This window comes from Eumetopias jubatus, unplaced genomic scaffold (genome assembly GCF_037043125.1).
Source record: "Eumetopias jubatus isolate StellerSeaLion01/CBP00866 unplaced genomic scaffold, mEumJub1_p1.0 scaffold_10, whole genome shotgun sequence".
In the NCBI taxonomy this organism is placed as follows: Eukaryota; Metazoa; Chordata; class Mammalia; order Carnivora; family Otariidae; genus Eumetopias; species Eumetopias jubatus.
Window position 1 is genome coordinate 116,844,529 of NW_028274816.1, and position 24,571 is coordinate 116,869,099.

The window sequence follows — 24,571 nt, forward strand, 5'->3', positions numbered from 1 at the left end:
TGATTATGGATCACACTTTTTAGTAATTTTTATTGTACACTAGACATTGTAGATGGTACATTATAGAGATTCTGGACTCCATTATTCTCTGAAAAATATTGATTTTTGTTTTTTGTAGGTCAGTTAGTAGCTGATCATCTTGAACTTGTATGAGCATGATTTGACAGTTTTCTAGGGGAGATATTGGAAAAGCTCAAAAGTACATAATCTTTAAACTGTCTCTCCTGTGGTTCTTGTCAGAGTTTTGGTTTAAGTCTTTTTGTTTAGAATTGGTATTGCTCTAAATTGTGGTCCTATTTAAAAACTTGATACCTGGTTCTGTGTGTGTGCGTGCGTGTGTGTGTGTGTGTGTGTGTGTGTGCGCGTTTTACTTGATTTTTACTTACAAAATATATTTTGGTTAAATTTCCATGTCAAAATGTATAAATATTTTAATCCAATATTTATCTCAGAATAAATGTAATATAACATGATTAATCCACTTAATAGGTTGTTACTTGTTTTCAATGCAGAGATGCAGTGAATATCCTTGTATAATTCTATTTGTACTTGTAGAAAAATATAAACACTTTTGGTAAATATTTGTCAATATTCTTCAGATAAAAGCAATGGGATGGGCGCCTGGGTGGCTCAGTCATTGAGCGTCTGCCTTTGGCCCAGGTCATGATCCCAGGGTCCTGGGATCGAGCCCCACATCGGGCTCCCTGCTCCACGGGAAGCCTGCTTCTCCCTCTGCTGCTCCCCCTGCTTGTGTTCCCTCTCTCATGGTCTCTCTCTCTCTGTCTCTCTCTCTCTCTCTGTCAAATAAATAAATAAATAAATAAAAAGCAATGGGATTATTAAATTTGCATTTCTTCATTAGACTAGTAAAATTAAGCATCTTTTCGTGTGGGTTGCCAGCCAGTCATCATTCATCTAGTTCTGTAAAAGATGGCTTTTGGATTTTGATGGGGATTGCATTGAATCTGTAGATCACTTTGGGTGGTAAGGACATCTTAACAATGTTAATTATTTCAATGCATAAGCACAGGATCTTTCCATTTATTTGTGTTTCTTCAATTTCTGTCATCAGTGTCTTACAGTTTCCAGTGTAAAGATTTTTCATGTCCTTGGCTTAATTTATCCCAAAGTATTTTATTCTTTTTGATGCTATTGTAAATGGGACTGTTTTCCTAATTTCTTTTTTTGGATAGTTTGTTGTTAGTGTATGAAAATACAGCTGATTTTTATATGTTGGTTTTATATCCTCCAACTTTACTAAGTTTGCTTATTAGTGCTGACAGTTTTTTGGTAGAGTCTATAGCATTTTCTACATAAAAGATCATGTCATATGCAAAGATAGTTTTACTTTTTCCTTTCTGGTTTGGATGCCTTTTATTTCTTGCCTAATTGTTCTGGCTAGGACTTTTAGTACTTTGTTGAATAGAAGTGGTTAGAGTGGGAAACTTTGTCTTGTTCCTAATACTAGAAGAAAAGTTTTCAACTCTTCACTACTGAGTATGATATTAGCTGTGGGCTTGTTATATATAGCCTTTATTATGTTGAGATACATTCCTTTTATATTAATCATGAAAGGATGTTGAATTTTCTCAGATGCTTTTTCTGCTTCTTCTGTTAATGTGGTGTATCACATTTGTTGATTTGTGTGTAGTTAAACCAGTCTTGCATTCCAGGGATAAATCCCACTTGATCGTGTGTCTAATTCTTTTAATATGCTGTTGAATTCAGTTGCTGATATTTTGTTGAGGATTTTTGCAACAATGTTTATCATATAGGGGTATAGGCCTGTAATTTTCTCTTCTTGTAGCATCCTTATCTGGCTTTGGTATGTGAGTAGTGCTGGCCTCTTAAAATGATGTTGGAAGTTTTCCCTTCTCTTCAATATTTTGGAAGCATTTGAGAAGGAACATTGTTAATTCTATCTTAAATGCTCAATAGAATTCATCAGTGAAGCCATCTGGCCCTGGGATTGTTTTTATTCAGAGATTTTTGATTACTGCTTTATTTTTCTTGTTACAGATCTGTTCAGATTTTTTATCTCTTCATGATTTAATCTTGGTAGCTTGTATATTTGTAGGAATCTATCCATTTCTTCTAGGTTATCTAATTTTTTGGCATATAATTGTTCATAGTGGTCTCTTATGATCCTTTGTATTTCTGTAGTATCACTTGTACTCTTTCATTTATAATTTGTTGACCCTTCCTTTTGCTTAGTTAGCAAAAAGTTTATCAGTTTTATGTTTTAAAAAAACCAACTCTTAGTTTCAACCATTTTTTTCTTTTGTTTTCTAGCCTTAATTTTATTTCTGCTCTCATCTTAGTTTCCATCCTTAAGCTAACTTTGAGACTGTTTGTTCTTTTTCTAGTTTCTTAAAATGGAAAGTTAGGTTGTTTATCTGAGATCTTTGTTTTTTTTCTCACTGTAGATATTTATCACTATAAACTTTTCTCCTAGAACTGCTTTTGCTGCATCTGATATTTTTGGTTTGTTGTATTTCCATTCTCATTTGTATCAAGATACTTTTTGAGTTCTCTTATTCCTTCTTTGATCCATTGATTGTTTAGTTGTGATATTTATTTCCACATATTTGTGAATGTTCCAGTTTTCCTCATGTTATTGATTTCTAATTTCACACCATTGTTGTTGGAAAAGATACATTATATGATTTCAATCTTCTTAAATTTCTTAAGACATATTTTGTGGTCAACATATAATCTATCCTGGAGAATATTCCATGTGTACTTGAGAAGAATGTGTATTCTGCTGCTGTAGATATAAAGCCAAATCATAGCAATATTTATATTAAATGTGAATGGTCTAAACATCCCAATTAAAAAGCAGAGATTATCAGTCTGAAAAACATTAAAAAATGAACCTTTGATGTATATTTCAACGTGAACGAATTCCAAAATCATTATGCTAAATGAAAAAGACAAACGATTACATACTGTGTAATAATCTTTATAAGAAATTCTAGAAGAGGCAAAACAGAAAGCCAATCATTGGTTGACAAAGTCAGCAATGGAGAGAGACTGAAAAGGAATAGAAAGGAGATTTAGGGAGTGCTGAAAATATTCTATATTAAAGTTATGGTGGTGGTTGCATGACAATACATTTGTCAAGATTTCTCTATGTATACATTGAAAATTTGTGAATTTTATTCTTTGTAAACTATTTCTTAATAAAACTTTTGATTTAATCAAACAGCTAATTAATGAGTTGCATGGAGGAACTCAGGAAAAGTAAGGATGAATGGGCATTTTTTTTAGTTTTTAATTTATTTTTTAAAGATTTTATTTGTCAGAGAGAGAACACAATGGGGGGGGGGCGGTGGCAGAGGGAGAAGCAGGCTCCCCACTGAGCAGGGAGTCCAATGCGGGACTTGATCCCAGGATCCTGGGATCATGACCTGAGCTGAAAGCAGATGCTTAATTGACTGAACTACCCAGGCGTCCCTGAATAGACATGTTTTAAAGGAATTGAGTAAAATTCAATACTGATATACTGAAAAACAAAATCTCTCTACCTTAATAAAATGGTGTTCAGAATGTTAGAACTTAATGTGATTTTTAAAATGAGCCTTAATTTATCTACTATATTTTTAATATTTCTTAAATTGTTAGGTTGAACTAAAGCGACAATACAATGATCAGCACTCAAAATTGAGAGGTCTTTTACCTGGCCGTCAGTGGTATGATATTCAAGCATATAGGGCCTTAAACCAGGCCCTAGGTAGGTAAGTGAAATTTAATGTAATGTTACTGTAATATTATCTGTGGCCAGGGCTATAGAAAAGATAGTCTTGCTACTTCTTAGGATAAATTTGATAGCATTTTCTTTTCTTTTTTTTTTTTTAAGATTTTATTTATTTATTTGAGAGAGAGAAAGAGAGAGAGAGCACATGAGAGGAGGGAGGGTCAGAGGGAGAAGCAGACTCCCTGCTGAGCAGGGAGTCCGATGCGGGACTTGATCCCGGAACTCCAGGATCATGACCTGAGCTGAAGGCAGTCGCTTAACCAACTGAGCCACCCAGGCGCCCTGATAGCATTTTCTTTTACTAGAACCTTAGGAACTGATATATTTTTAATGATAGATGTCACAAGTGAAAGCTGAAAAGAGTAAATGAAACCCTAAAACCTCAAAATTTGCTAAAGTTTAAGAAGATTTATGATTGATCAAACAATGAATGTCACACAGAAGGGTACTCAGTAAATGTTTAGAGAAGTTCACCACCAAACAGTAAAAGTTTTATCTTGTGAACATCAGAACCTAGATGATGGTTTTATGGGTATAAAGCAAACCATTCAAGAAGAGTTAAAAGAAACCATGCTTTTAGGGGCAGCTGGGTAGCTCAGTTCGTTGAACATCTGTCTCTTGGTATCAGCTCAGGTCATGATGTCAGGGTTGTGAGATCAAGCCCCACTTCAGGCTTCAAGCTCAGCCAGGAGTCAGTTTGAGATTCTCTCTCACCCTTGTCCGTCCCCCTGTGTGCAGTCTCTCTCTCTCACTCTCAAATAAATAAATCTTTGAAAAAATAAAATTAAAAAAAAATTTTTAAAGCTAAGGAATTAATGCCAACTAATAACATTTAGTTATAATACTTCTTTTCCTAAGTATTTTGGTCCATTAAGATTTGTGCTTTGTGGAGCTAGTTATTAAGTTACCATTTTATAACATAATTTTCATGTTGTAGAACATAGCATTTAATTTATAAACACTTTAATCCTTAGACTTTTAATAACCTAATATTTTATATTCTCTATCCATGAAATTGTAACTAGTTAAAACCATGTAATAATTTTTTCTTGTGGAAGCTGTAAGGCACTCATATAATCAAAATAAAAGAACACAGGTTAAGAATAAAATCATGAAAACATGACCATTTGACATATTTTCTGTTCAGCCAAAAGACCCACACCTAACTGTAATCTGACCTAACCAAATCCAGAATTTAAATTTTTCTCATCTTGTTCACTCACATTAGCCTATTTACACATATTAGATTTCATTTGAGTTCAGATTTACAGATAGCTAATGACGGGACTACAACAGCTGGACTTAAGTCCCAGAACACATCACCCACTCCCTAACCCATCATTTAAAAATGATATTCTGCAGGTATTTCCCTTCAAATTGAATGATTCGGTTCTATGGTTAATCTACTGGTATGGTTAAGCTGCTGCCCTTCTCTGCCTAGAAATTTCATTGGTACTTGGCATCATGTTGCACTATAAATTGTTCTTGAAGTATTTCATCTGCTTACTTGGTGTCTCCCTGTTGTTGACCTGTTTTGTGTTCTTGTATTTGTATTTTAATATTCAGCAAATAGTTTCTAGGGGAACCTGAATATTATTTAAAATTCTTGACTTTTAGTCACTATACTTAATTTCAGGACAGTAAATATTCTTACCTCAGTTATTTTTTTTTCCTTTTAATATAGGCAATGCACTGAATTTTAAGAAATCATTTGAAGCAAAAATATATCTGTATCCTACTTTGTCATTTATAAACATTTTCTACATATATTAAACAGGTTGTAAGAGATGAAATTACTTGTCTGATATCACATAATTACTAAATGGGCCTTCATATCTTGGCCCCACCTACTTTTAAAACCTCAGGACCTGCTTTTTCATCTTTAGACCCTACTTTTATCCTCTAAAGCTCTCACTGTTAAACATAAAACGTCTTATTATTAAACATACCGTATCCTTTCACTACTCTCGGCTTTGGCATAACAAGCTATCGGACAATTCATTTGCCAAGTTTACCAATCAAAACCTAGTTGAAGGTCATGTCCTTTATGAAGATTTCTTTTTACTTTTCCAACTAGTTATTTACACCTTAGGAAACCCATAGTAGTTTATACATTATCTCTATTACACATATTATCTATTACACATATCTCTATTATACATATATCTCATTATATTATAATAACCTGTTTATATATCTGTCTGCTTCCCTAAACATGTATTTTACATTCTCAGCAACCAACTATGCCTCAGCTTGGGGCATAGATGCTCAATAAATACTTGTTGAATTCATGAAAAATGGTATCATGAAAAATGGTCCACTATACCATGTTGGCCAGAGAGCATCTGGAGCTTCAAAACATACTTTTCTAGAATTTCATAAAAAGACACGTGTTTGTAACATTGATATATAATACTGTAGTTTTCATATTTTATTATTAATTAAAAAATTGATAGCCTAACTGTCATTGTATTGATTTTCAGGGAAACAGTATCAACAAGTAGCAACTTTTTATTACAAAGAAATACTCATTTAAAAATCAAGTGAATGTTTTACATCACTTGATAAAACTCATAATGTGTATTGATAGACACAAAGGTACTTATAACCAGGCACTCTTCTTATAAGGGATAAGTCTAGAAGGTCTAAAGTAAGCAGAAACAAATTGAGTTTAAAAAAAAAATTTTTTTTTAAGCCCACATGGGACTGTTAGAGTATTTGAAGTAATATAAGTCCATGAAATGTAATAACAGCCTTTGGGAATGTACCAGATGGTTTTGTGACCAGGTTACAACTGCACTATGAGTTTTCTAACAGGTCTGCTTTACTGAAAGTATAATCTTTGTCTCAAGTGGGCATAATTCATTTGAACGAGGCAGAATGAAAACAAAGGAAAAAAGAATAGGTGAAATTCTTTTCTCTGAACTGTTTTTGGTAACCTAAATGCCTTTCTACCTTAGAACACTTTAAAATAAGCCAAAATGGAATAAAAAATAGAGCGGCACCCCAACTTTCCATTAATTTTCAACACTGGTCTATAATATTGGCAATATCCATCTTCCTGTCCTGCCTAATTTTGTGGTCTGATGCCTCAGAACCTGCTTTAAAATATTTTTAAAAAGTCATATAAAATTTAGATTGTTTTAAATCTCTGGAAAAATCAAGCATTTATATTAATCTTCACCCCTCTCAAAACTAAAGGAATAAAAATGATAAAAATGCCAAAACTACAAAGTTAAAAAGAGTGGGAGAGGGAACACTACCAGATGAGATGTCAGCAAATTTTGAACACTGAAGAACAGATGAATGATTGAGTGACTTAGCAGGCAAAAGAAAGCTGTTGTGAAAGTCAGCAAGATTCTTCAGATTCAGGCATGGAAGAACTTGGGATGTGGGGGCACTCTAAAGTATCATTTAAAGTAGGATTAATCACAAAATAATTGATTGCAAGTTACTGTAAGTAGACAGCCCTTTTCCCCACTCAAATTTACTCTCTGGAGAGATTGTATTAGAGAGTTTATATGTTCTTCAACTCCAGGTATAGCTAAGGATGTACTAAAGATGGGGGTTAAGAAAAGTCTGTTTATGGAATGTGAGAACTCTACCCCCCTTTTCTTCTCAGCTCTGAATAGGCTTATAATCAATCTTATATCTCCAAGGCAGGAACGTACAGTATTCCTGTCTAGGGATACTAATTACCTCATGAGTAAAGACCTACAGATAGTAGTAAAGTGGTCCTCTTCCTACCAAAGTACCTTACTCTGGCACAGCTTCCCGGGATATAAGCCATACCCATGTAGGCAGAGCTACCAATCAACATTTTCATACTTTACTCTTATGTAAGTGCCAAGAGTGATCACCAGATAACCAAAAAAAGTCTGTAACATGAAAAATACAGACCAAAACAATATCAAAACTATACCAACAAAACAAAAACAGGGTGGAAGAACTGGTAGAAAACAAACAGTGCGTTAGAACAGAGGTTGGCTGTTCTTTTTGGTCAGGTCTCTACAATAGAACAGAGGTTGGTCAAACTTTTTCTGTAAAGAAGTGGACAATACATATTTTAGGTTTTTTGGGCCATGTCCAGTCCACCCATATTCTTTATTTTTTCTCTAACCATCTGAAAATGTGAATATCATTCCTGCCTTGCAGGCTGTACAAAAACAAAATATGGACCAGATTTCCTGTGTGGGCTTAGTTAGCCAACCCCTTATCCAGAGAGGGTAAAATATTTCCTCCATGAAATAAGAACAGATTTATTTTAAGAAAAGTTTCCAGGCATTAACATGATAGCAGACTTTAAATGCAGAATTAAGCTCAGAAGATAAAATTGAAATTTCCTAGGTCAAAATAACAAAGAGAGAAAATTTAAAGATCAGTATGCAAGAGGCAATTTCTGATAAAAAGGAGATCTGTAGGAAGAGACCAGAGAAAATATAGAAGAAGAAAATATAGAAGAAAGGAAATATGGAAGAACTTAAACCAATCAGAGAAATAATTCAAGAAAAATGCTCAGAATTGAAGGGCATAATTTCCTGATTAAGGGGCCCACCCAAGCACCAGTAAAGGGAGAAAAGCTACAAAGTATCTCACTGTGCAGTTTCAAAGTACCTGAGATAAAGAAAAAGTCCTAGAACGTTCCAGAGAGAAGAAAACAGGTCTCATACAAAAGACATGAAATCACAATTGAGAGACTCCTTAAAAATCAACATTAGAAGATAGAAGACAGTTTTAAATTATCTTCAAATTTTTCAGGGAAATTTTGACTTGCAATTTAAGTTTATACAACTCAAACGATCAATAAGCTATAAGATAGAATAAAGCCTTCAATATGCAAAGGACCTAAAACATTAGGGACACCTGGGTGGCTCAGTCGGTTAAGCATCTGCCTTCGGCTCAGGTCATGATCCCAGGATCCTGGGATTGAGTCCCGCATCAGGCTCCTTGCTCAGCAGGGAACCTGCCGCTCCCTCTGCCTGCCACTGCCCCTGTTCGTGCTCACTCTCTCTCCCTCCCTCTTTCTCTCTGATCAATCAATAAATAAATCTTTAAAAAAAAAAAGGACCTAAAATATTAGCTTTAAATGCAGGATACTGCATTTATTTTTTTTTAATATTTTATTTATTTATTTCACATAGAGAGAGAGACAGAGTGTGCACAAGCAGGGGGAGTGGCAGGCAGAGACAGAGGGAGAAGCAGGCTCCCCACAGAGAAGGGGGAGCCCGATGTGGGACTCGATCCCGGGACTCCGGGATCATGACCTGAGCCGAAGGCAGTGGCTTAACCAATTGAGCCACCCAGGCGCCCGCAGGATACTGCATTTAAATGCATTTAAATACTTTCTCAGGATGCTACTGGAAGATATGCTTCATCAAATAAGAGAAAATTCAGACAGAGGAATATCAAAGTTGCAGGAAACTGGAGTTCCAACCCAGAATAGAGGAAAAGAGAATTCTCAAATTAGGAAGGGAAGCTCTGGGATGACAGGTGTGCAGCAGTCCCATAGTAGTCAGTCTAGATTGGTTTCTGAAGATGGATTTTGACCATACTTAGAAGAATTTTTACAGCTGTGGCAAAGTTTGGGAATTAATGATAGAATACATAGAAAAGCAAAAAAGGAGAGAGACAGTTAATAACTCTAGGGCAGAACAAAAAGTCTTGTATGAGAAAGAAAATGTAATCATAGTGTACAATATAACACCTGTAAATGGTTATCCACTGAATATTGATTACATAAGAATTGTGGTATAACTATCAGGAAAATGAAGAGGTGATGGAGTATCAGTGGTATAAGAGAAGAAACATCTTCTATAGGAAGAATCCATACATAATGTGTAAAGGTTAAAAATCAAGAAGTAGTAGAAGTAGTTCTAAAAGTTATTTAGAACATAGAGGTAAATGAGTAGAACTATAATAAATTTAAGGGAATTGTTTCTGAGGATTGGGAATTGGAGATAGAGTGTACATAGGTAAAAGAATTCTATTTTTTTTAATTATAGCTACTGTATTACTATTTGATTTTTAAACTATGCTTGTGTATTTAAAAATTAAAATTTACAAAGTTAAAATTAACTTTTAAAAAATAGGTTTCAACTCTAGATAAGATGAAATAAGCATACTACTGTCTTAAAAACCTAGACAGAATGCTAGGTACAGCTAGCATTCTCAATAGGAACAGCTATTTGAGTACTGTGAAAAGTAAATAGTGGCAGACAGACTTGGGAAGAAGACTAGAATTCAAAGTACAAGTGAACTTTCTGGAGTAACTTCATTAATATCAGACAAAGTGAGTTCAGAGCAAAGAGTATTAGTGGAGTATTAAAAATGAAAATTATAAAATGATGAAAAGGTCAATTTACCAATAAGATACAACAATCCTTAATGTGTATGCACCTAAAAACAGAGCTTCAAAATATATGATGCAATAACAAATCTGAATAGAGAAATAGATAAGTCCTCAAGTATAGTTGAAGATTTCATTTCCTCTCTCATTAATAGATAGAAGGAGTAGACAGAAAACAAAGATACAGAAGACTTGAACAGTGTTATTAACCAGCTGGATTGAATTGACGTAGAGCACTCCATGCAACAATGTTAGAATAAACATTTTTCCAAGTGCATAAGGAACATTTATCAATATAGACCATATCCTGGATGATAGACTTTACATTTTTTTTAAGATTTTGTTTATTTATTTGACAGAGAGAGACACAGCAAGAGAGGGAACACAAGCAGGGGGAGTGGGAGAGGGAGAAGCAGGCTTCCCGCTGAGCAGGGAGCCCAATGTGGGGCTTGATCCCAGGACCCTGGGATCATGACCTGAGCCGAAGGCAGACGTTTAACAACTGAGCCACCCAGGCGCCCAAACTTTACATTTTTTAAAAGAATTGAAACCCTAATGTGTTCTCTGACCAAAATGTAATTAAACAATTAAATTAGAAATCAGTAATATTTGACAGAAAAAAATATTTGGAAATTAAAAACATATGTTTTTATAGTAAATGTCTAGTAATTTTAATTTTTTTAATTTAAATTATAATTATAATTAATTGACCTACGGTTCAATATTGGCTTCAGGAGTAAAGTTTAGAGGTTATCATATATATCACCCATCACATATAACACCCAGTGCTCATCATAACAAGTGCCCTCCTTAATACCCATCATCCATCTATCCCATCCCCCACCCTCCTCCCTCCATTAACCCTCAGTCCTCTACAGTTAAGAGTCTCTCATGATTTGTTTCCTCCTCTCTATTTCCCCCTCCCATATGTTCATCCATTTTCTTAAATTCCACATATGAGTAAAATCATATTAAAAGCCTACTTCTAGTGGCACCTGGGTGGCAGTCAGTTGAGCATCTGACTCTTGGTTTCAGCTCAGGTTATGATCTCAGGGTCATCAGATCAAGCCCTGTGTCCGACCCCACACTCAGTGCAGAGTCTGCTTAAGACTCTTTCTCCCTCTTCCTATGCCCCTCCCCCCTCTCTAAAATTAATAAATCTTTTAAAAAAACTATACTTCTAAATAATCCATAGATAAAGCAGAAAGTCTTAGGAAAATTAGAAAATATTTTGAGCTAATCAAAAATGAAAATGTATCTAAATATGTGAGCTGCATCTATAGCAGTGCCCAGTAGGAAATTTCAATCATTAAATGCTTATTTTCAAAAAGAAGAAAGGTCTCAAATCAATAAGCTTCTACCTTAAGGTCGGAAAAGAAAAGCAAAATAAATATAAAGCAAACAAAAAAAGGAAATAATAAAGATAAGAGTATAAATCAATGAATTTGAAAACAAATCAGTGAAACTAAGAATTAAAAAATTGCTTTTATTTTTTTAGAAGATTTATTTATTTGAGAGAGAGAGCAAGTACAAGTGGGAGGGGCTGAGGGAGAAAGAATCTCAAGCAGACTCCCTATTGAGTGGAGCCCAGCGCAGGGCTTGATCTCATGTCCCTGAGATCACGACCTGAGCCGAAACCAAGAGCCTAGATGCTCAACTGACTGCACCATCCAGGTGCCCTTAAAAAATTGAGTTTAAAAAGATAAATAGAATTGGTAAATCTCTAGGTAACTGACAAAGAAAAAAGGGAAGCCACAAATTATCAATCTCTGGAATAAAAGGAGTCATATTACTATATACCCTGCAAATGTTAAAAAGATAATATGGAAAAAACTATACTATATGCATACATTCAACAACTTGGGTGAGATAGACTAATTCCCTCAAACCCACAAAGTACCAAACTCACGGAAGATGAAAAAGATAACCTGAATAGTCAGTCCTCTGTCTAGTAAAGAAAATTTGTAGTTTGAAAAAAATCACCTAGATGGGTTCACTGGCAAATATTACCAAACATTTAAAGAAGAAATAGCGGGGCGCCTGGGTGGCTCATTCATTAAAGAGTCTGCCTTCAGCTCAGGTCATGATCCCAGGGTCCTGGGATTGAGCCCCACATCGGGCTCCCTGCTCGGCGGGAAACGTGCTTCTCCCTCTCCCACTACCCCTACTTGTGTTCCTGCTCTCACTATCTCTCTCTCTCTGTCAAATAAATAAATAAAATCTTTTAAAAAATGAAGAAATAGCACGAATTCCATTTGATCTCTTCTAGAAAATTGTTATATGAGGCACCTGGGTGGCTCAGTTGTTTAAGCGTCTGCCTTTGGCTCAGGTCATGATCTCAGAGTCCTGGGATCGAGCCCCTCCTTGGGCTCCCTGCTAAGTGGGGAGTCTGTTTCTCCCTCTTCCTCTGCCCCCCATTTCTCTCTCTCCCTCTCTCTCTCAAATAAATAAATAAAATCTTTTAAAAAAAATAGATGATAGAACCCTTCCCAATTCATTTTATGAGGCCAGCACTATCCTACCAAAACTAAATGAAGACAATATAAAAACAAAGAAAACTACAGACTAATATCTGTCAAAAACATAGGTGAAAATAATCTTAACAAAGTATTAACAAATTGGGTGAGATGCACAAAAATGACAGAGTAAAGACCTCTGAAAATTCTCTAACAAAGGAATGAGAATCGCTTCTCGGCCTTTTGGCTAAGATCAAGTGCAAAGGAATGAGAAAACAGACTAAATAATTAGAATCAACTTTTTCAGAACTGTAAATTAACCAGTTTACAACGTTACAGGAAATATTTATTCATGAATATTGCTGAATCTCATTAAGAACAGTGAATGTTGTGGGATTTTCACTTGCCCAATTCCCATTCCCTCTCTTCAAGTTCACAGTTTTAAATTATGGTGAAAGCCAGTAATCTGCCGGCCACCCGAAGGGCTGAAGCTTACTCCTTGAGAATTGTCATTATGGAACCTGTCTGGTGATTTCCTAGACCCTATTCACAAGGCTATCTTTATATGACCTGACTAGGAGCTCACCCAGGCAAGTAATTGTTTAATTTCACAACCTCCTAAGATGATGACTAAATTTGGGCCAAATAATAAGCTAACTAAATAGCTTACTGGAAAAAGCTGGGAAATGAGATATACATAGAGGGCTTTAAAAGTTCTGACATATTCCTAGGACTTTCGTGGGCCGTGCCTGTATGTACAACGGTGCATATAACCATGCTCAGGAAAGACCTGAGAAGCCCCTAAGTTCTCACCTCTGGTTGACCTTGAGGCTCTGTTGAAGCAGGAAGAGAAGACTATGGCAGAGTTGTTTGTTACCTGCCTGGCTGAGGATCGAAAGCATGTTGAAAAACATGTGGAAAGCCTCTTGGCAAATGAGACATATATTGGTTACAGATGTTTGCCTAGTCATTAACTGGCTACTAAGCTGATCTAGCAATGGTCACACATGACAGAAAACAGACTTTAAAAGAATTATCTTTAGAAAATCACACCAGCAACAACAAAAATCCTTGAGCAGAGGGAAGAATCTGAATTCTACAGTTGCCACATTGTATTATTTATTTATAAATAATTTTTATTGTTATGTTAATCACCATACATTACATCATTAGTTTTTGATGTAGTGTTCCATGACTCATTGTTTGTGCATAACACCCAGTGCTCCACGCAGAATGTCCACATTGTATTATTTAAAATGTACTTTTTTTCCACAAAAATTATGACATCAAAGAAAGAAGAATGGATGTCCCATACACATGGGAAAAAGCAATCGATACAAAGTGTCCCTAAGGTAGTCCAGATATTGTAGTTAGTGTATAAAGTTATTTTAAATATAGCCAAAGAACTAAGGAAAATATGTTTAAAGAAATATAGGAAACTATGAAAATGATATCTCACCAAATAGAAATTTTTAAAAGAAGATAGAATCAATAATAAGAATTTTTTAAAAGAACTTAATGGAAATTCCGGATTTGAAAATTCCAGTAACTGAAATGAAAAATTCATTAGAGTGACTCAACAGCAGTTTTGAGCAGGAAGAAGAATCAGTTCACTTAAAGGTAACTCAACTGAGATTATCCAGTCTGAGGAATAGAAAGGAAAAGAATGAAGAATAATGAACATAGCTTCAGGGACCTATAGGACCCCATCAAGCTCATATAATGGGAGTCTTAGAAGGAGAGATGAGAAAGAAAGGAACAGAAAGATTAGTTGAAGAAATAAAGTCTGGAAACTTCACAAATTTGATGAAAAACAATCTGCACATCTAAGAAAACCAGCAAATTCAAAGTAATTTAAAATCAAAGATATGTAGACATGTCATAATCAAACTGCTAAAAGACAAAGAGAATCTAGAAAACAGCAAGAGAAAAACAACTCCTCATAAGACATCCTCAATAATTTTAGCATATTTCTTACTGAAAACTATGGAGAGCAGAAGGCAATGAACTGACATATTTAAAGAAAAAGGCTGTCAACAAAGTCTATTATATCTAACAAAAGTATCCTTCAAAAATGAAGGAGAAAGTAAGACATTCCCAAATAAACAAAAACTGAGAGAATTAATGTCTAGAGAACTTGTTCTACTTCCAAATCAAAAAAAAAGAAAAGAAAAGAAATACTACACGTGATCCTTTTTGGGTTGAAATGAAAAAACACATTCCATAGGCAGTCACATATCCATATGAAGAGATAAAGAGCATCCGAAAGGGATTTTCATAGATAAATATAAAAAACAATATAAATGTATTTTATACTCTTTTTATCCTATTTGATTTTTAAAGCAACTGCATAAAGCAATCATTTTAAATATGTGGTGATAAGCATTGTCTTGGGGGTGCCCGAAACCACCACAGGTTCAGTAATTCACTAGGAGGAGGAATACATTCATCATAGAGTTGTATGCACATATAGGATTTATTGCATTGAAAGAATACAGCAAAATCAGCAAAGAGAATAGGCACATGAGCAAAGTCTAGGGGAAAGCAGGCAAAAGCTTCTAAGCCTCCTCTCTCAGTGGAGTCATATGGAACACACTTAATTCCCCAGCAACGATTGTGGTAACATGTTCAAGATATTGCCAATTAGGGGAGCTTATAAAGACTCAGGACTCAGTGTTTTTATTTGGGGCTGTTCAGATAGACAACCTCTGCCTAGCACTTACCCAAAGTCCAACCTCTTAGAAACAAAGCAGTTGTTCAGCATTAATCATTGTTTGCACAAACATTTTAAACACAGGGAGCATCTTTTATAAGTCAATGATTGGAACCCTCCTGACATCTAAGTTCCTAAACACCAAGTCTACCTTGTATGCAGGCCTCTGTGGGGATAAGCAGTTTGGCATGCTGTTACCTCTTTTCTGTACAGGCATACGATGTATAAAGAGGTAATTTATATTATAGTAATAACACAAAGATGAGGGGGGAAGGAACAGAATTATATAGGAGCAACATTTTTGTATACTATTGAAATTAAGTTGGTATTAATCCATGTAAGATTGTTGTAAGTACGAGTGTTAATTAAAGCAGCCACAAAGAAAATAACTCAAAATAGTAAGAAATGACAAGAAATTAACATGATACATAAAAATACCTATTATGCACAGGGGGTGCCAGAGTGGCTCAGTCGGTTAAGCATCTCACTCTTGATTTCGGCTCAGGTCATGATCTCGGGGTCCTGGGACAGAGCCCCACGTCAGGCTCCACGCTCAGCGAGGAGTCTGCTTGAGGATTCTCCCTCTCTCTGATAAATAAATCTTTATTTATTTATTTATTTATTTATTTTAGAGAGAGAGAGAGCACAAGCAGGAAGGGCTGGGAGAGGGGGAGAGAATCCCAAGCAGACTCTGCACTGAGGGCAGGACCTGACATGGGGCTCCATCCCACATCCCCGATATTTTAAAAAAACATGACCCATCTATATGCTGTCGCTAAGAGAAATACTCTAGTTAAGTGTGTGCGTGCACACACAAACAGATTAAGGTACACAGATAGGAAAAGACTTACTATGCAAACAGTAAACAAAAGCAAGCTGGTTGATTATTCTGGTATCAGACAAAATAGACTTTAAGACAAAAATTGTTAATAGAGACAATAAATATTCCTTTTTTAAAAGATTTTATTTGTCAGAGAGAGTGAACAGCAGGCAGAGGGAGAATCAGGCTCCCCGCTGAGCAAGGAGCCTGATGCAGGCCTGATCCCAGGACCCTGAGATCATGACCTGAGCCAAAGGCAGATGCTTCACTAACTGAGCCACCCAGACATCCTGAGACAATAAATATTCTATAATAAATTTTTACTTCATCAAGAATATGTAACTTCAACTATGCAACATATACACATATATGCAACTAACAAAAGGATCCTAAATCGTATGTAGCAAAAACTGTCAGAAATAGACAATTCAACAGTTAATAGTTGGATAATTTGTTACCTTACTTTCAATAATAGAACAATTAGGAAGAAAATCAATAAAAAATGTGAGTCTTGAACACTATAATCCAGCAGTTATAAACCTAACACATCTATTACACTCCACCCTCCTAAGGTGCATGTGGCATATTCTTCAGGATAGACTACATGTTAGTCTACAAAATCAGTCTTCAAGAAATTTTAAATGGCTAAAATCATAGAAAGTATTTTTCCTGATCTCAGTGGAATGAAACTGGGAATCTATAACAGGAGAAAAAATGGGAAACTCATAAATATGTGGAAATTAAAGAACACATTCTTAACCAGTGGATCCAAGAAGAAATCACAAGAGAAACTAGAAAATACCTTGTGATGAGTGAAAATGAAAACACTGTGTACCAAAATTTTGAAGAGACAATGAAAGCATTGCTCATAGAGAAATTTATAGTTGTAAATGCCTATATATATGTATGTGTATATATATATATATGTATATATTTTTTTAAGAAAAATCTGAAATCAATAACCTCCTACCTTCAGGAATTAGAAAAAGAAGGGCAAGGGGTGCCTGGGTGGCTCAGTTGGTTAAGTGGCTGCCTTCAGCTCAGGTCATGATCCCAGGGTCCTGGGATCAAGTCCCACATTGGGCTCCCTGCTCTATGGGGAGCCTGCTTCTCCCTCTGCCTCTCTCTCTCTCTCTCTCTTTCTCTCTCTATTTCTCTGTCTCTCATGAATAAATAAAATAAATTTTTAAAAAATTAAAAAAGAAAAAGGGCAAGCCAAGCACAAGGCAAGCAGATCAAAGTGATAACAGATACCTGAATGGAAATAAAGGAGAGAGAATAGAAGATTCAGTAGAGGGGCACCTGGGTGGCTCAGATGGTTAAGTGTCTGCCTTCGGCTCAGGTCATGATCTCCAGGTCCTGGGATTGAGCCCCACGTCAGGCTCCCAGCTCAGCGGGGAGTCTGCTTCTCCCTCTGTCTCTCCCCCCCGGTTGTGCTCTCTCTCAAATGAATAAATAAAATATTAAAAAAAAAAAAAAGGATGTTCAGTAGAAAAAAAGTAAGGATAAAAAAAGTTCTTTGAGAAGATAAAGAAAATTGACAACCTTTAACTAGACTGACCAAGAGAAAATACAAAAAGGATTTAAATTACTAAAATTAGGAATGAAAGAGGGGATGTTGCTTCCAACCTTATAGAAATATAAAGCATTATAAGAGAATGCTTTGAACAATTGTTTGACAGCAAATTGCATAACTTAGATAGGATGGACAAATTCATAGAAAAACACAAGCTACTGAAACTGACACAGCAAGAAAAAGATCTGAATAGATCTATAAAAGTAAAGAGATAGAAGAATTAGTAATCAGAAAATTTCCCACAAAGGAAAGCTCAGGACCAAATGCCTTCACTGATGAGTTCTAGCAAATATTTAAAGAAGAATTAACACCAGTCCTTTACAAACATGAAAAAATAGAAGGTCAAACATGTATCATCGTGTTCTACGAGGCCAGCATTGCCTGTTACCAAAACCAATCAAAGACATCACAAGAAAGGAAAATTACACAGCAATATTTCTTATGAGTATAGATGCAAAAATTCTCAACAGAAGAGTAGAAAACTGAATCCAGCAACTTACTAAAGGATTATACACAATGACCAAGTAGGATTTATCCTGGGATTGCAAGGTTGGTTCAACATCCAACCAATTTTGTTGGTCCAACTAAAATCAATCAATGTAATATGCCTTATTAATAGAATAAAATACAAAAACCATGTGATTTCAAGAGGAGAAAAAAGCATTTGACAATATCTAACACATTTTCATGATAAAATAAGTTCAGTAAGTTACAAGAAACATTCAGTATACAAAAATCAATCACTTTGTGTACAGAGGGAGTAAACAATCCAAAAATGAAATTAAGAAATCCATTTACATATTGTAATAGTGTTGTATGGTGATAAAAAGTAGCTACATTTGTCGTAAGCATAGTATAGCATATAGACTTGTTAAATCACTTATGTTGTAAACCTGAAACTAATGTAAAATTGTGTATCAACTATATTTCAATAAAAATAAATTTAAAAATTTTCATTTGCAATAGCATCAAAAAGAATAAGTTACTTAGGAGTAACTTTAACAAAAGAATTGCAAGATTTGTACACTGAAAGCTACAAAATATTGTTGAAAGAAATTTTTAAATAAATGGAAGAATTTCATGGATTGGAAGACTTATTGTTAAGATAACATTTCCCGCAAATTGATCTGCAGAGATTTACTGCAATCCCAAACTACCAGCTGGATTTCTTGCAGAAATTGAGAAGCTGATCCTAAAATTTACATGGAAATTGAAGGAAACTAAGAATAATCACAAAAATCTTGAAAAAGAACAAAATTGGAGAACTGGCAGTTCTCAACTTCAGACTTATTGCAGTGCTACAATAACCGAGATTGTGTTGTACTGGCATAATATAGACATATAGAACAAGGGGTAGAATTGAAGGTCCAGAAACAAACTCCCCATATTTACAGTGAGTTGATTTTTGACAAAAGTGCCAAGACAGAGGGAGAAGAAGATGGTGGAGGGAGGAGTAGGAGGACCCTAGCTAGGCTTATCTCGTCTCATGAAGACAACTAGATAACTACCAAATCATCTTAAATACCCAAGAAATCAACCTGAGGACTGACAGAACAAAGTCCACAACTAAAGGGTGAGAAGAGGCCATACTGAAGAAGGTATACTGTGCTTCTTGGTGTTCTCTGACTATGTCAGGTGAGCTCTTTCTCCAGGGTCTTTGCATTTGCATTTCTCTCTGCTGGAATATTTCCCTTCCACATATATACACAGCTCATTCCCTTACCTGTGAAGAATCTTTATTCAAATGATGTTTTCTCAGTGCTCAATATCGCCGTGTTTAAAATTCAGTACCCCCTACCAATGTTCTCTATTCTCTTTCCCTTTTTATTTTTTTCCTTAATACTTAGTACCTTCTCATATACTATATAATTTTCTTATTCCCTGCCATGGACTGAATTGTGCCTCTCTCAAATTCATATGTTAAAGCCCTAATCCCCAAGGTAATGCTATTTGGAGATGAGGCCTTTGGAAGGTAATTAGGTTTAGATGAGGTTATGCAGTTGGGGCCCTCATGATGGGATTAGTGCCCTTATCAGAAGAGACACCAGAGAACTTGTCTCTCTCTTCCTCTCCCTCTTCTCACCCCCACCCACGTGAGGACACAGTGAGATGGCTAACATCTGCAAGCCAGGAGGAGAGCCTTACCAGGGAACTAAATCATTTCACCCCTCTTTCTTGTACTTCCCAGCCTCAAGAAATGTGAGAAATAAATTCCTATTGTTTAAGCCTCCCCACCCCCAAAAATGTGCCAAGACAATTCGATAGGGAAAAAAATCTTTTTTAACAGATGGTGTTGGGATAACTGGATATCCACATGCAAAAGAATGAAGGTAGTCCCCTTCTTCACACCATATACAAAAGTTAATTCAAAATGGCTCAAAGACTAACAAGGTGTAAATCTTCTTGTCTTTGGATTAGGCAATAGTTTCTTAAATCTGACATCAATAGCACAACTAAAAAAATTAGATAAATTGGGCTTTGTCAAAGTTAAAACTTTTGTTCTTCAAAGAACACTACTAAAAAATGGAAAAGAATTCACACATGGGAGAAAATATTTGCAAAAAGTGTGTCTGATAAGGGTGTAGTATCCAGAATATATAAAGAACTCTTATAATTCAACAATAAGAAGACAAATAATGCAATTTAAAAATGGACCAATAATTTGAATAAGTATTTCTCCAAAAGAGATCTATAAGTGGCACATGAAAAGATGCTCAATATCACTACTTAATAAGGAAATGCAAATTAAAACCACAGTGAAATAACACTTCACACTTCCTAGAGTAAATATAATGAAAAAGATGGATAATAACAAGTGTTGATGAGGGTATGGAGAAATAGGAAATCTCACACAAAACTGGCAGAAATGTATAATTGTGCACATGCTTGGGGAAAAAAGTGTGGCAGTTCCTCAAAAAGTTAAACATTGAATTTTGTACAACTCAGCAATACCAATCCTAATTGGATTCATATGAGAATTTGACGCAAATGTTCATAGCAGCATTATTCACAATAGCCAAAAGGTGGAAACAACCCAAATGCCTATTAACTTATGAATGGATAAATACGATGGAATATTATTCAGCTGTAAGAAGGAATGAAGTACTGATACACAATGGAAGTAGCCTTGAAAGCATCATACTAAATGAAAGAAGCCAGACACAATATGCCATATGTTGCATGATTCCAGTTACATGAAATTTCCAAAACAGGCAAGTTAAAGAGACAGAAAATATATTCATGATTGCCAGAGAATAGGGGGAGTAATTGGATAATTGGGAGTGACTAGTGGACACTGGGTTTCTTTTTGGTAACATAAAAATGTGTGCTAGATAGTGGTGTAGGTTGCACAACTTTGTAAACATACTAAAAATCAGCAAATTGTACACTTAAAATTTTTTTAAATAATTTTTAAAGCTTTATTATTTTAGAGAGAGAACATGGGGAAGAGAGGCAGAAGGAGAGGGAGGTCTCAAGGAAGAGAATCCCAAGCCGACTCCCCACTGAGTACAGAGCCTGTCGCAGGCCTCAGTCTCCCAACCCTGAGATCATGGTCTGAGCTGAAATTAAGAGTCGGACACTTAACCAACTGAACAACCCAGGCACCCCTTGAATAATTTTTAAAATTAAAAAATTTCTTAGCAAACCAAATCCAACAACCTATAAAAGGAATAATGCACCATAAGAACATATGGTTTATCTTAGGAATGAAAGAGGGAGAAAGACTATCAAGCAGATTCCACACTGAGGGTAGAGCCTGGTATGGGGCTCAATGTCACGACCCTGAGATCACGAACTGAGCCGAAACCAAGAGCCAATCAGCTGTGCCACCAAGGCACCCTGTTGGTTTTTATTTTCGAAGTCATTTTTGTTTGATTTTTCTCCCTATTTTTTTTATAGGTGTATTCGACACAAAAATGATTGGGGAGCTCTTATTCTAGTGGATGATCGTTTCAGGAGTAATCCCAGTCGATATATATCTGGTAAGATTCTCAGCTGGGCTTAGAGTAAAAACAATCTTTGGTATTTAATAACTGGTAGTTTTAAAGAAAAATTTTGGACAGAATTTGAATTATTAGGTCAGACATAGAAAAATTCACATTGATGGGAAATCTAGCCTTTAAATGCTTATGTGTTTACAAAAAAATCTTTATAGAGGAGAATCTGGTTAGTTACTAACATAGTATTCATCAGTTAGGATCCTTCAATTTCATAGAATGTGGGATTTAATTAAGTAACAGAATAATAATTTATTTAGCATTGTCAGGGAAAAGGCTGTTCACAGGAATTAACTTTACAAGAAATAAGTTTTTACATTTAAGCACGTAAGCACATCTCCTTTGGATGCTTAGGATTCTTCATTCTTTCATTCTGGATTATACTGAAGTTTGGTGATTGTTTAGAAATGCTTCAGCTGTTCTACAGTTCGTGTTAGAGCTAGTATTTTCTAAAAGAAAAAAAACACAAACACCACTGTTGGCCTCAAGATGAAGTAGATGGTCATTTTTTCCCCACTCAGATGAACAAATACTATGTGCCTATAGTTTTTATTCAGCTGTGACACAGTCTCTTTAGAGTCAATACCAGGAATCCATCTGTTATTAAGGAACTGTTGGAAATACTTGCATCTTTATTATCTTTAAAGCTAAAAAGTTCATACCATACTATGATAAAGAGATACAAAATGTTAAGTTTTTTTCAGATTAGCCACCTGTGGGTATGGACTCTTTCTATTTCAGAGCCTTATATTTGGTTTGGTATTAAAATGTATCCACCTGGATTAAAGCACTTTTTTCTGCCCTTTCCATGTAAAGCAAGCCATTGAGCTTAGGTCCAGACATAACTAAAAGCAAAATGTTAAGTGCTTATGTTTAGTCAGCAGGTGGAGCTCAGATTCTTTGAGTTTTCAAAAGCAATCTGACATTTTACACTGAAAAGGCTTTCTTTGATTACAGAAAGTTCCAAACATGAAAGAAGTGACTATAACACTACAGTTTTTCAATTTGAGAAAGTTTCATGTTTAATCCATATAATTATTTTCACCAAGCAAACAAAAATAAAGAACTTTAAGGGAAATGCTTATTTAAAATGTTCTTCTAGGGGCACCTGGCTGACTCAGTAGATAGAACATAGGACTCTTGATCTTGGAATTGTAAGTTTGAGCACCACGTTGGGTGTAAAGATTACTTGAAAATAAAATCTTTAAAAAATTAAAATGTTCTTCTTGTCAACTGTACTTCAACAAAAAAAATACAAAATCTGAAAAGTTTTTCTTATTTTAAAATCTTGAAGTTAAATTTTTACCTGATAGTTCAGATTTGTTGAGAGATTTTTTTTTCTTTTTAAGATTTTATTTTTAAGTAGTCTCTACACCCAACGTAGGGCTTGAATTTACAATCCCAAGACCAAGAGTCTCATGCTCCACCTACTGAGCCAGCCAGGCACCCCTGAGAGATTTTTTAAAGTAAGAATTTTTCATTATTTCTGTATGGGTTTTATTTATTTTTTTCTGAGATTCATAAAAGTGTGAATTCTTATCTCAATAATAGTACAACATACAAATTCCTTTTGATGGCTAGTCTTTGTTTAAATTCAATTTGCATTAACTATAGAACTCAATTTGATTTGCATTAAATATAGAAAAGCTCCATTAAAAAAAAAGTAAATATAGAAAAGCTCCATTAAAAAAAGAATCCATTTTGAAATGAATGTATTGCCACTTGAAGCCCTGTCTTATTTTTTAACTTAAAATACCATAGTGACTTTTTAAACTACTTCAGAAGATGATGATAGTTTTAGTAACACCAGCAGAGTTTATTTTCTAAAAGTCCAAATATCTGATTTTGAATTTCATTCTGTAATGAAACAAAACACCTTATACTGTCAATATGGTTCAAGGTTATACAGTTTTCACATATCACAGGTCAAATCATATCCCTTACAACTTCATTATTTATATATTAAAAAAATAATTATATAATAAATAGTCAAACAGGACATGATTTGTCCCAAATACCATTGTTATTCCTTTCATTCCTAGGATAGTTTAAGACATATTTGGAATTGAGGGAGAAAGGCAACAAAAAAATCTGAGATTGGTATCTTGAATTTATTTTCATGAAAGAAATCAAAGTTAGAAAGTTGGAATGGAAGACTGTGTTGTTTATACTTCTAGCTTTCCTAAAATTAAAATATAAGCAATATTTGTTGGGAATTATGATGAAATTAAATTTGCCTTATTTCCCCAGTTATTCTACATTTCTCCCTTTCCACTCTACTCCACTGCCTCTTCCATCCCTCCAGTTGATAATCAGTGCATATAAAGAAAAATGTTACTGATGCATGAGCATAGTGTACATGTGAAGATGTTTAGGCAGGGAAAATATTGAGAATCATTCTATATATCCTAAATTGATGTAGATTACTTCATTAAAAAAATTATCTAAGTGGATTCTTAATGCATAATACCTTCCTGGGGTTTACTTTTTTCCTTAGGACTTTCTAAATGGGTACGGCAGCAGATTCAGCACCATTCAACCTTTGAAAGTGCACTGGAGTCCTTGGCTGAATTTTCCAAAAAACACCAGAAGGTCATTGATGTATCCGAAGAGGACAGAAAGTTTTTACAGGACAGTGAGTCTACACTTGAAGTGACCCATTTGAAGGACAGTAGTTTAACTTATTTATCAGAAGCGGCAAGTCATCTAGCACCAGAAAATCCTGGGAAAGGTGAAGCAAAAATGTGTGTCCAAGAACGACAGTGTCCTACAATAACTAAAAGTCCATCTCTACCAAGAGGTATCATTTCCAGAAAGGAAAGAGGTTTGAGAAGTTCTGTCTATTTACATTTGATAGAGAAGTCTTTTGTTATATCTAGTGAAATTATATTTATTGTGCTATAGA

General features: G+C 35.0%; 1 protein-coding gene and 1 non-coding gene across 2 annotated transcripts in view; both read left to right on the forward strand.

Annotated features, from left to right (window-relative positions):
- The window catches only part of BRIP1 (BRCA1 interacting DNA helicase 1), a 172,967-nt gene that overhangs the window by 144,031 nt on the left and 4,365 nt on the right, over positions 1-24,571 (forward strand). The window contains 3 exon segments of the mRNA XM_088027330.1: positions 3,625-3,737; positions 21,569-21,651; positions 24,164-24,490. Of these exon segments, the coding sequence (XP_087883456.1) occupies positions 3,625-3,737; positions 21,569-21,651; positions 24,164-24,490 (523 nt within the window).
- Positions 12,787-12,986, forward strand: LOC148163472 (U2 spliceosomal RNA). Its single transcript, XR_015769393.1, has one exon. It is a non-coding gene; the product is annotated as a U2 spliceosomal RNA (small nuclear RNA).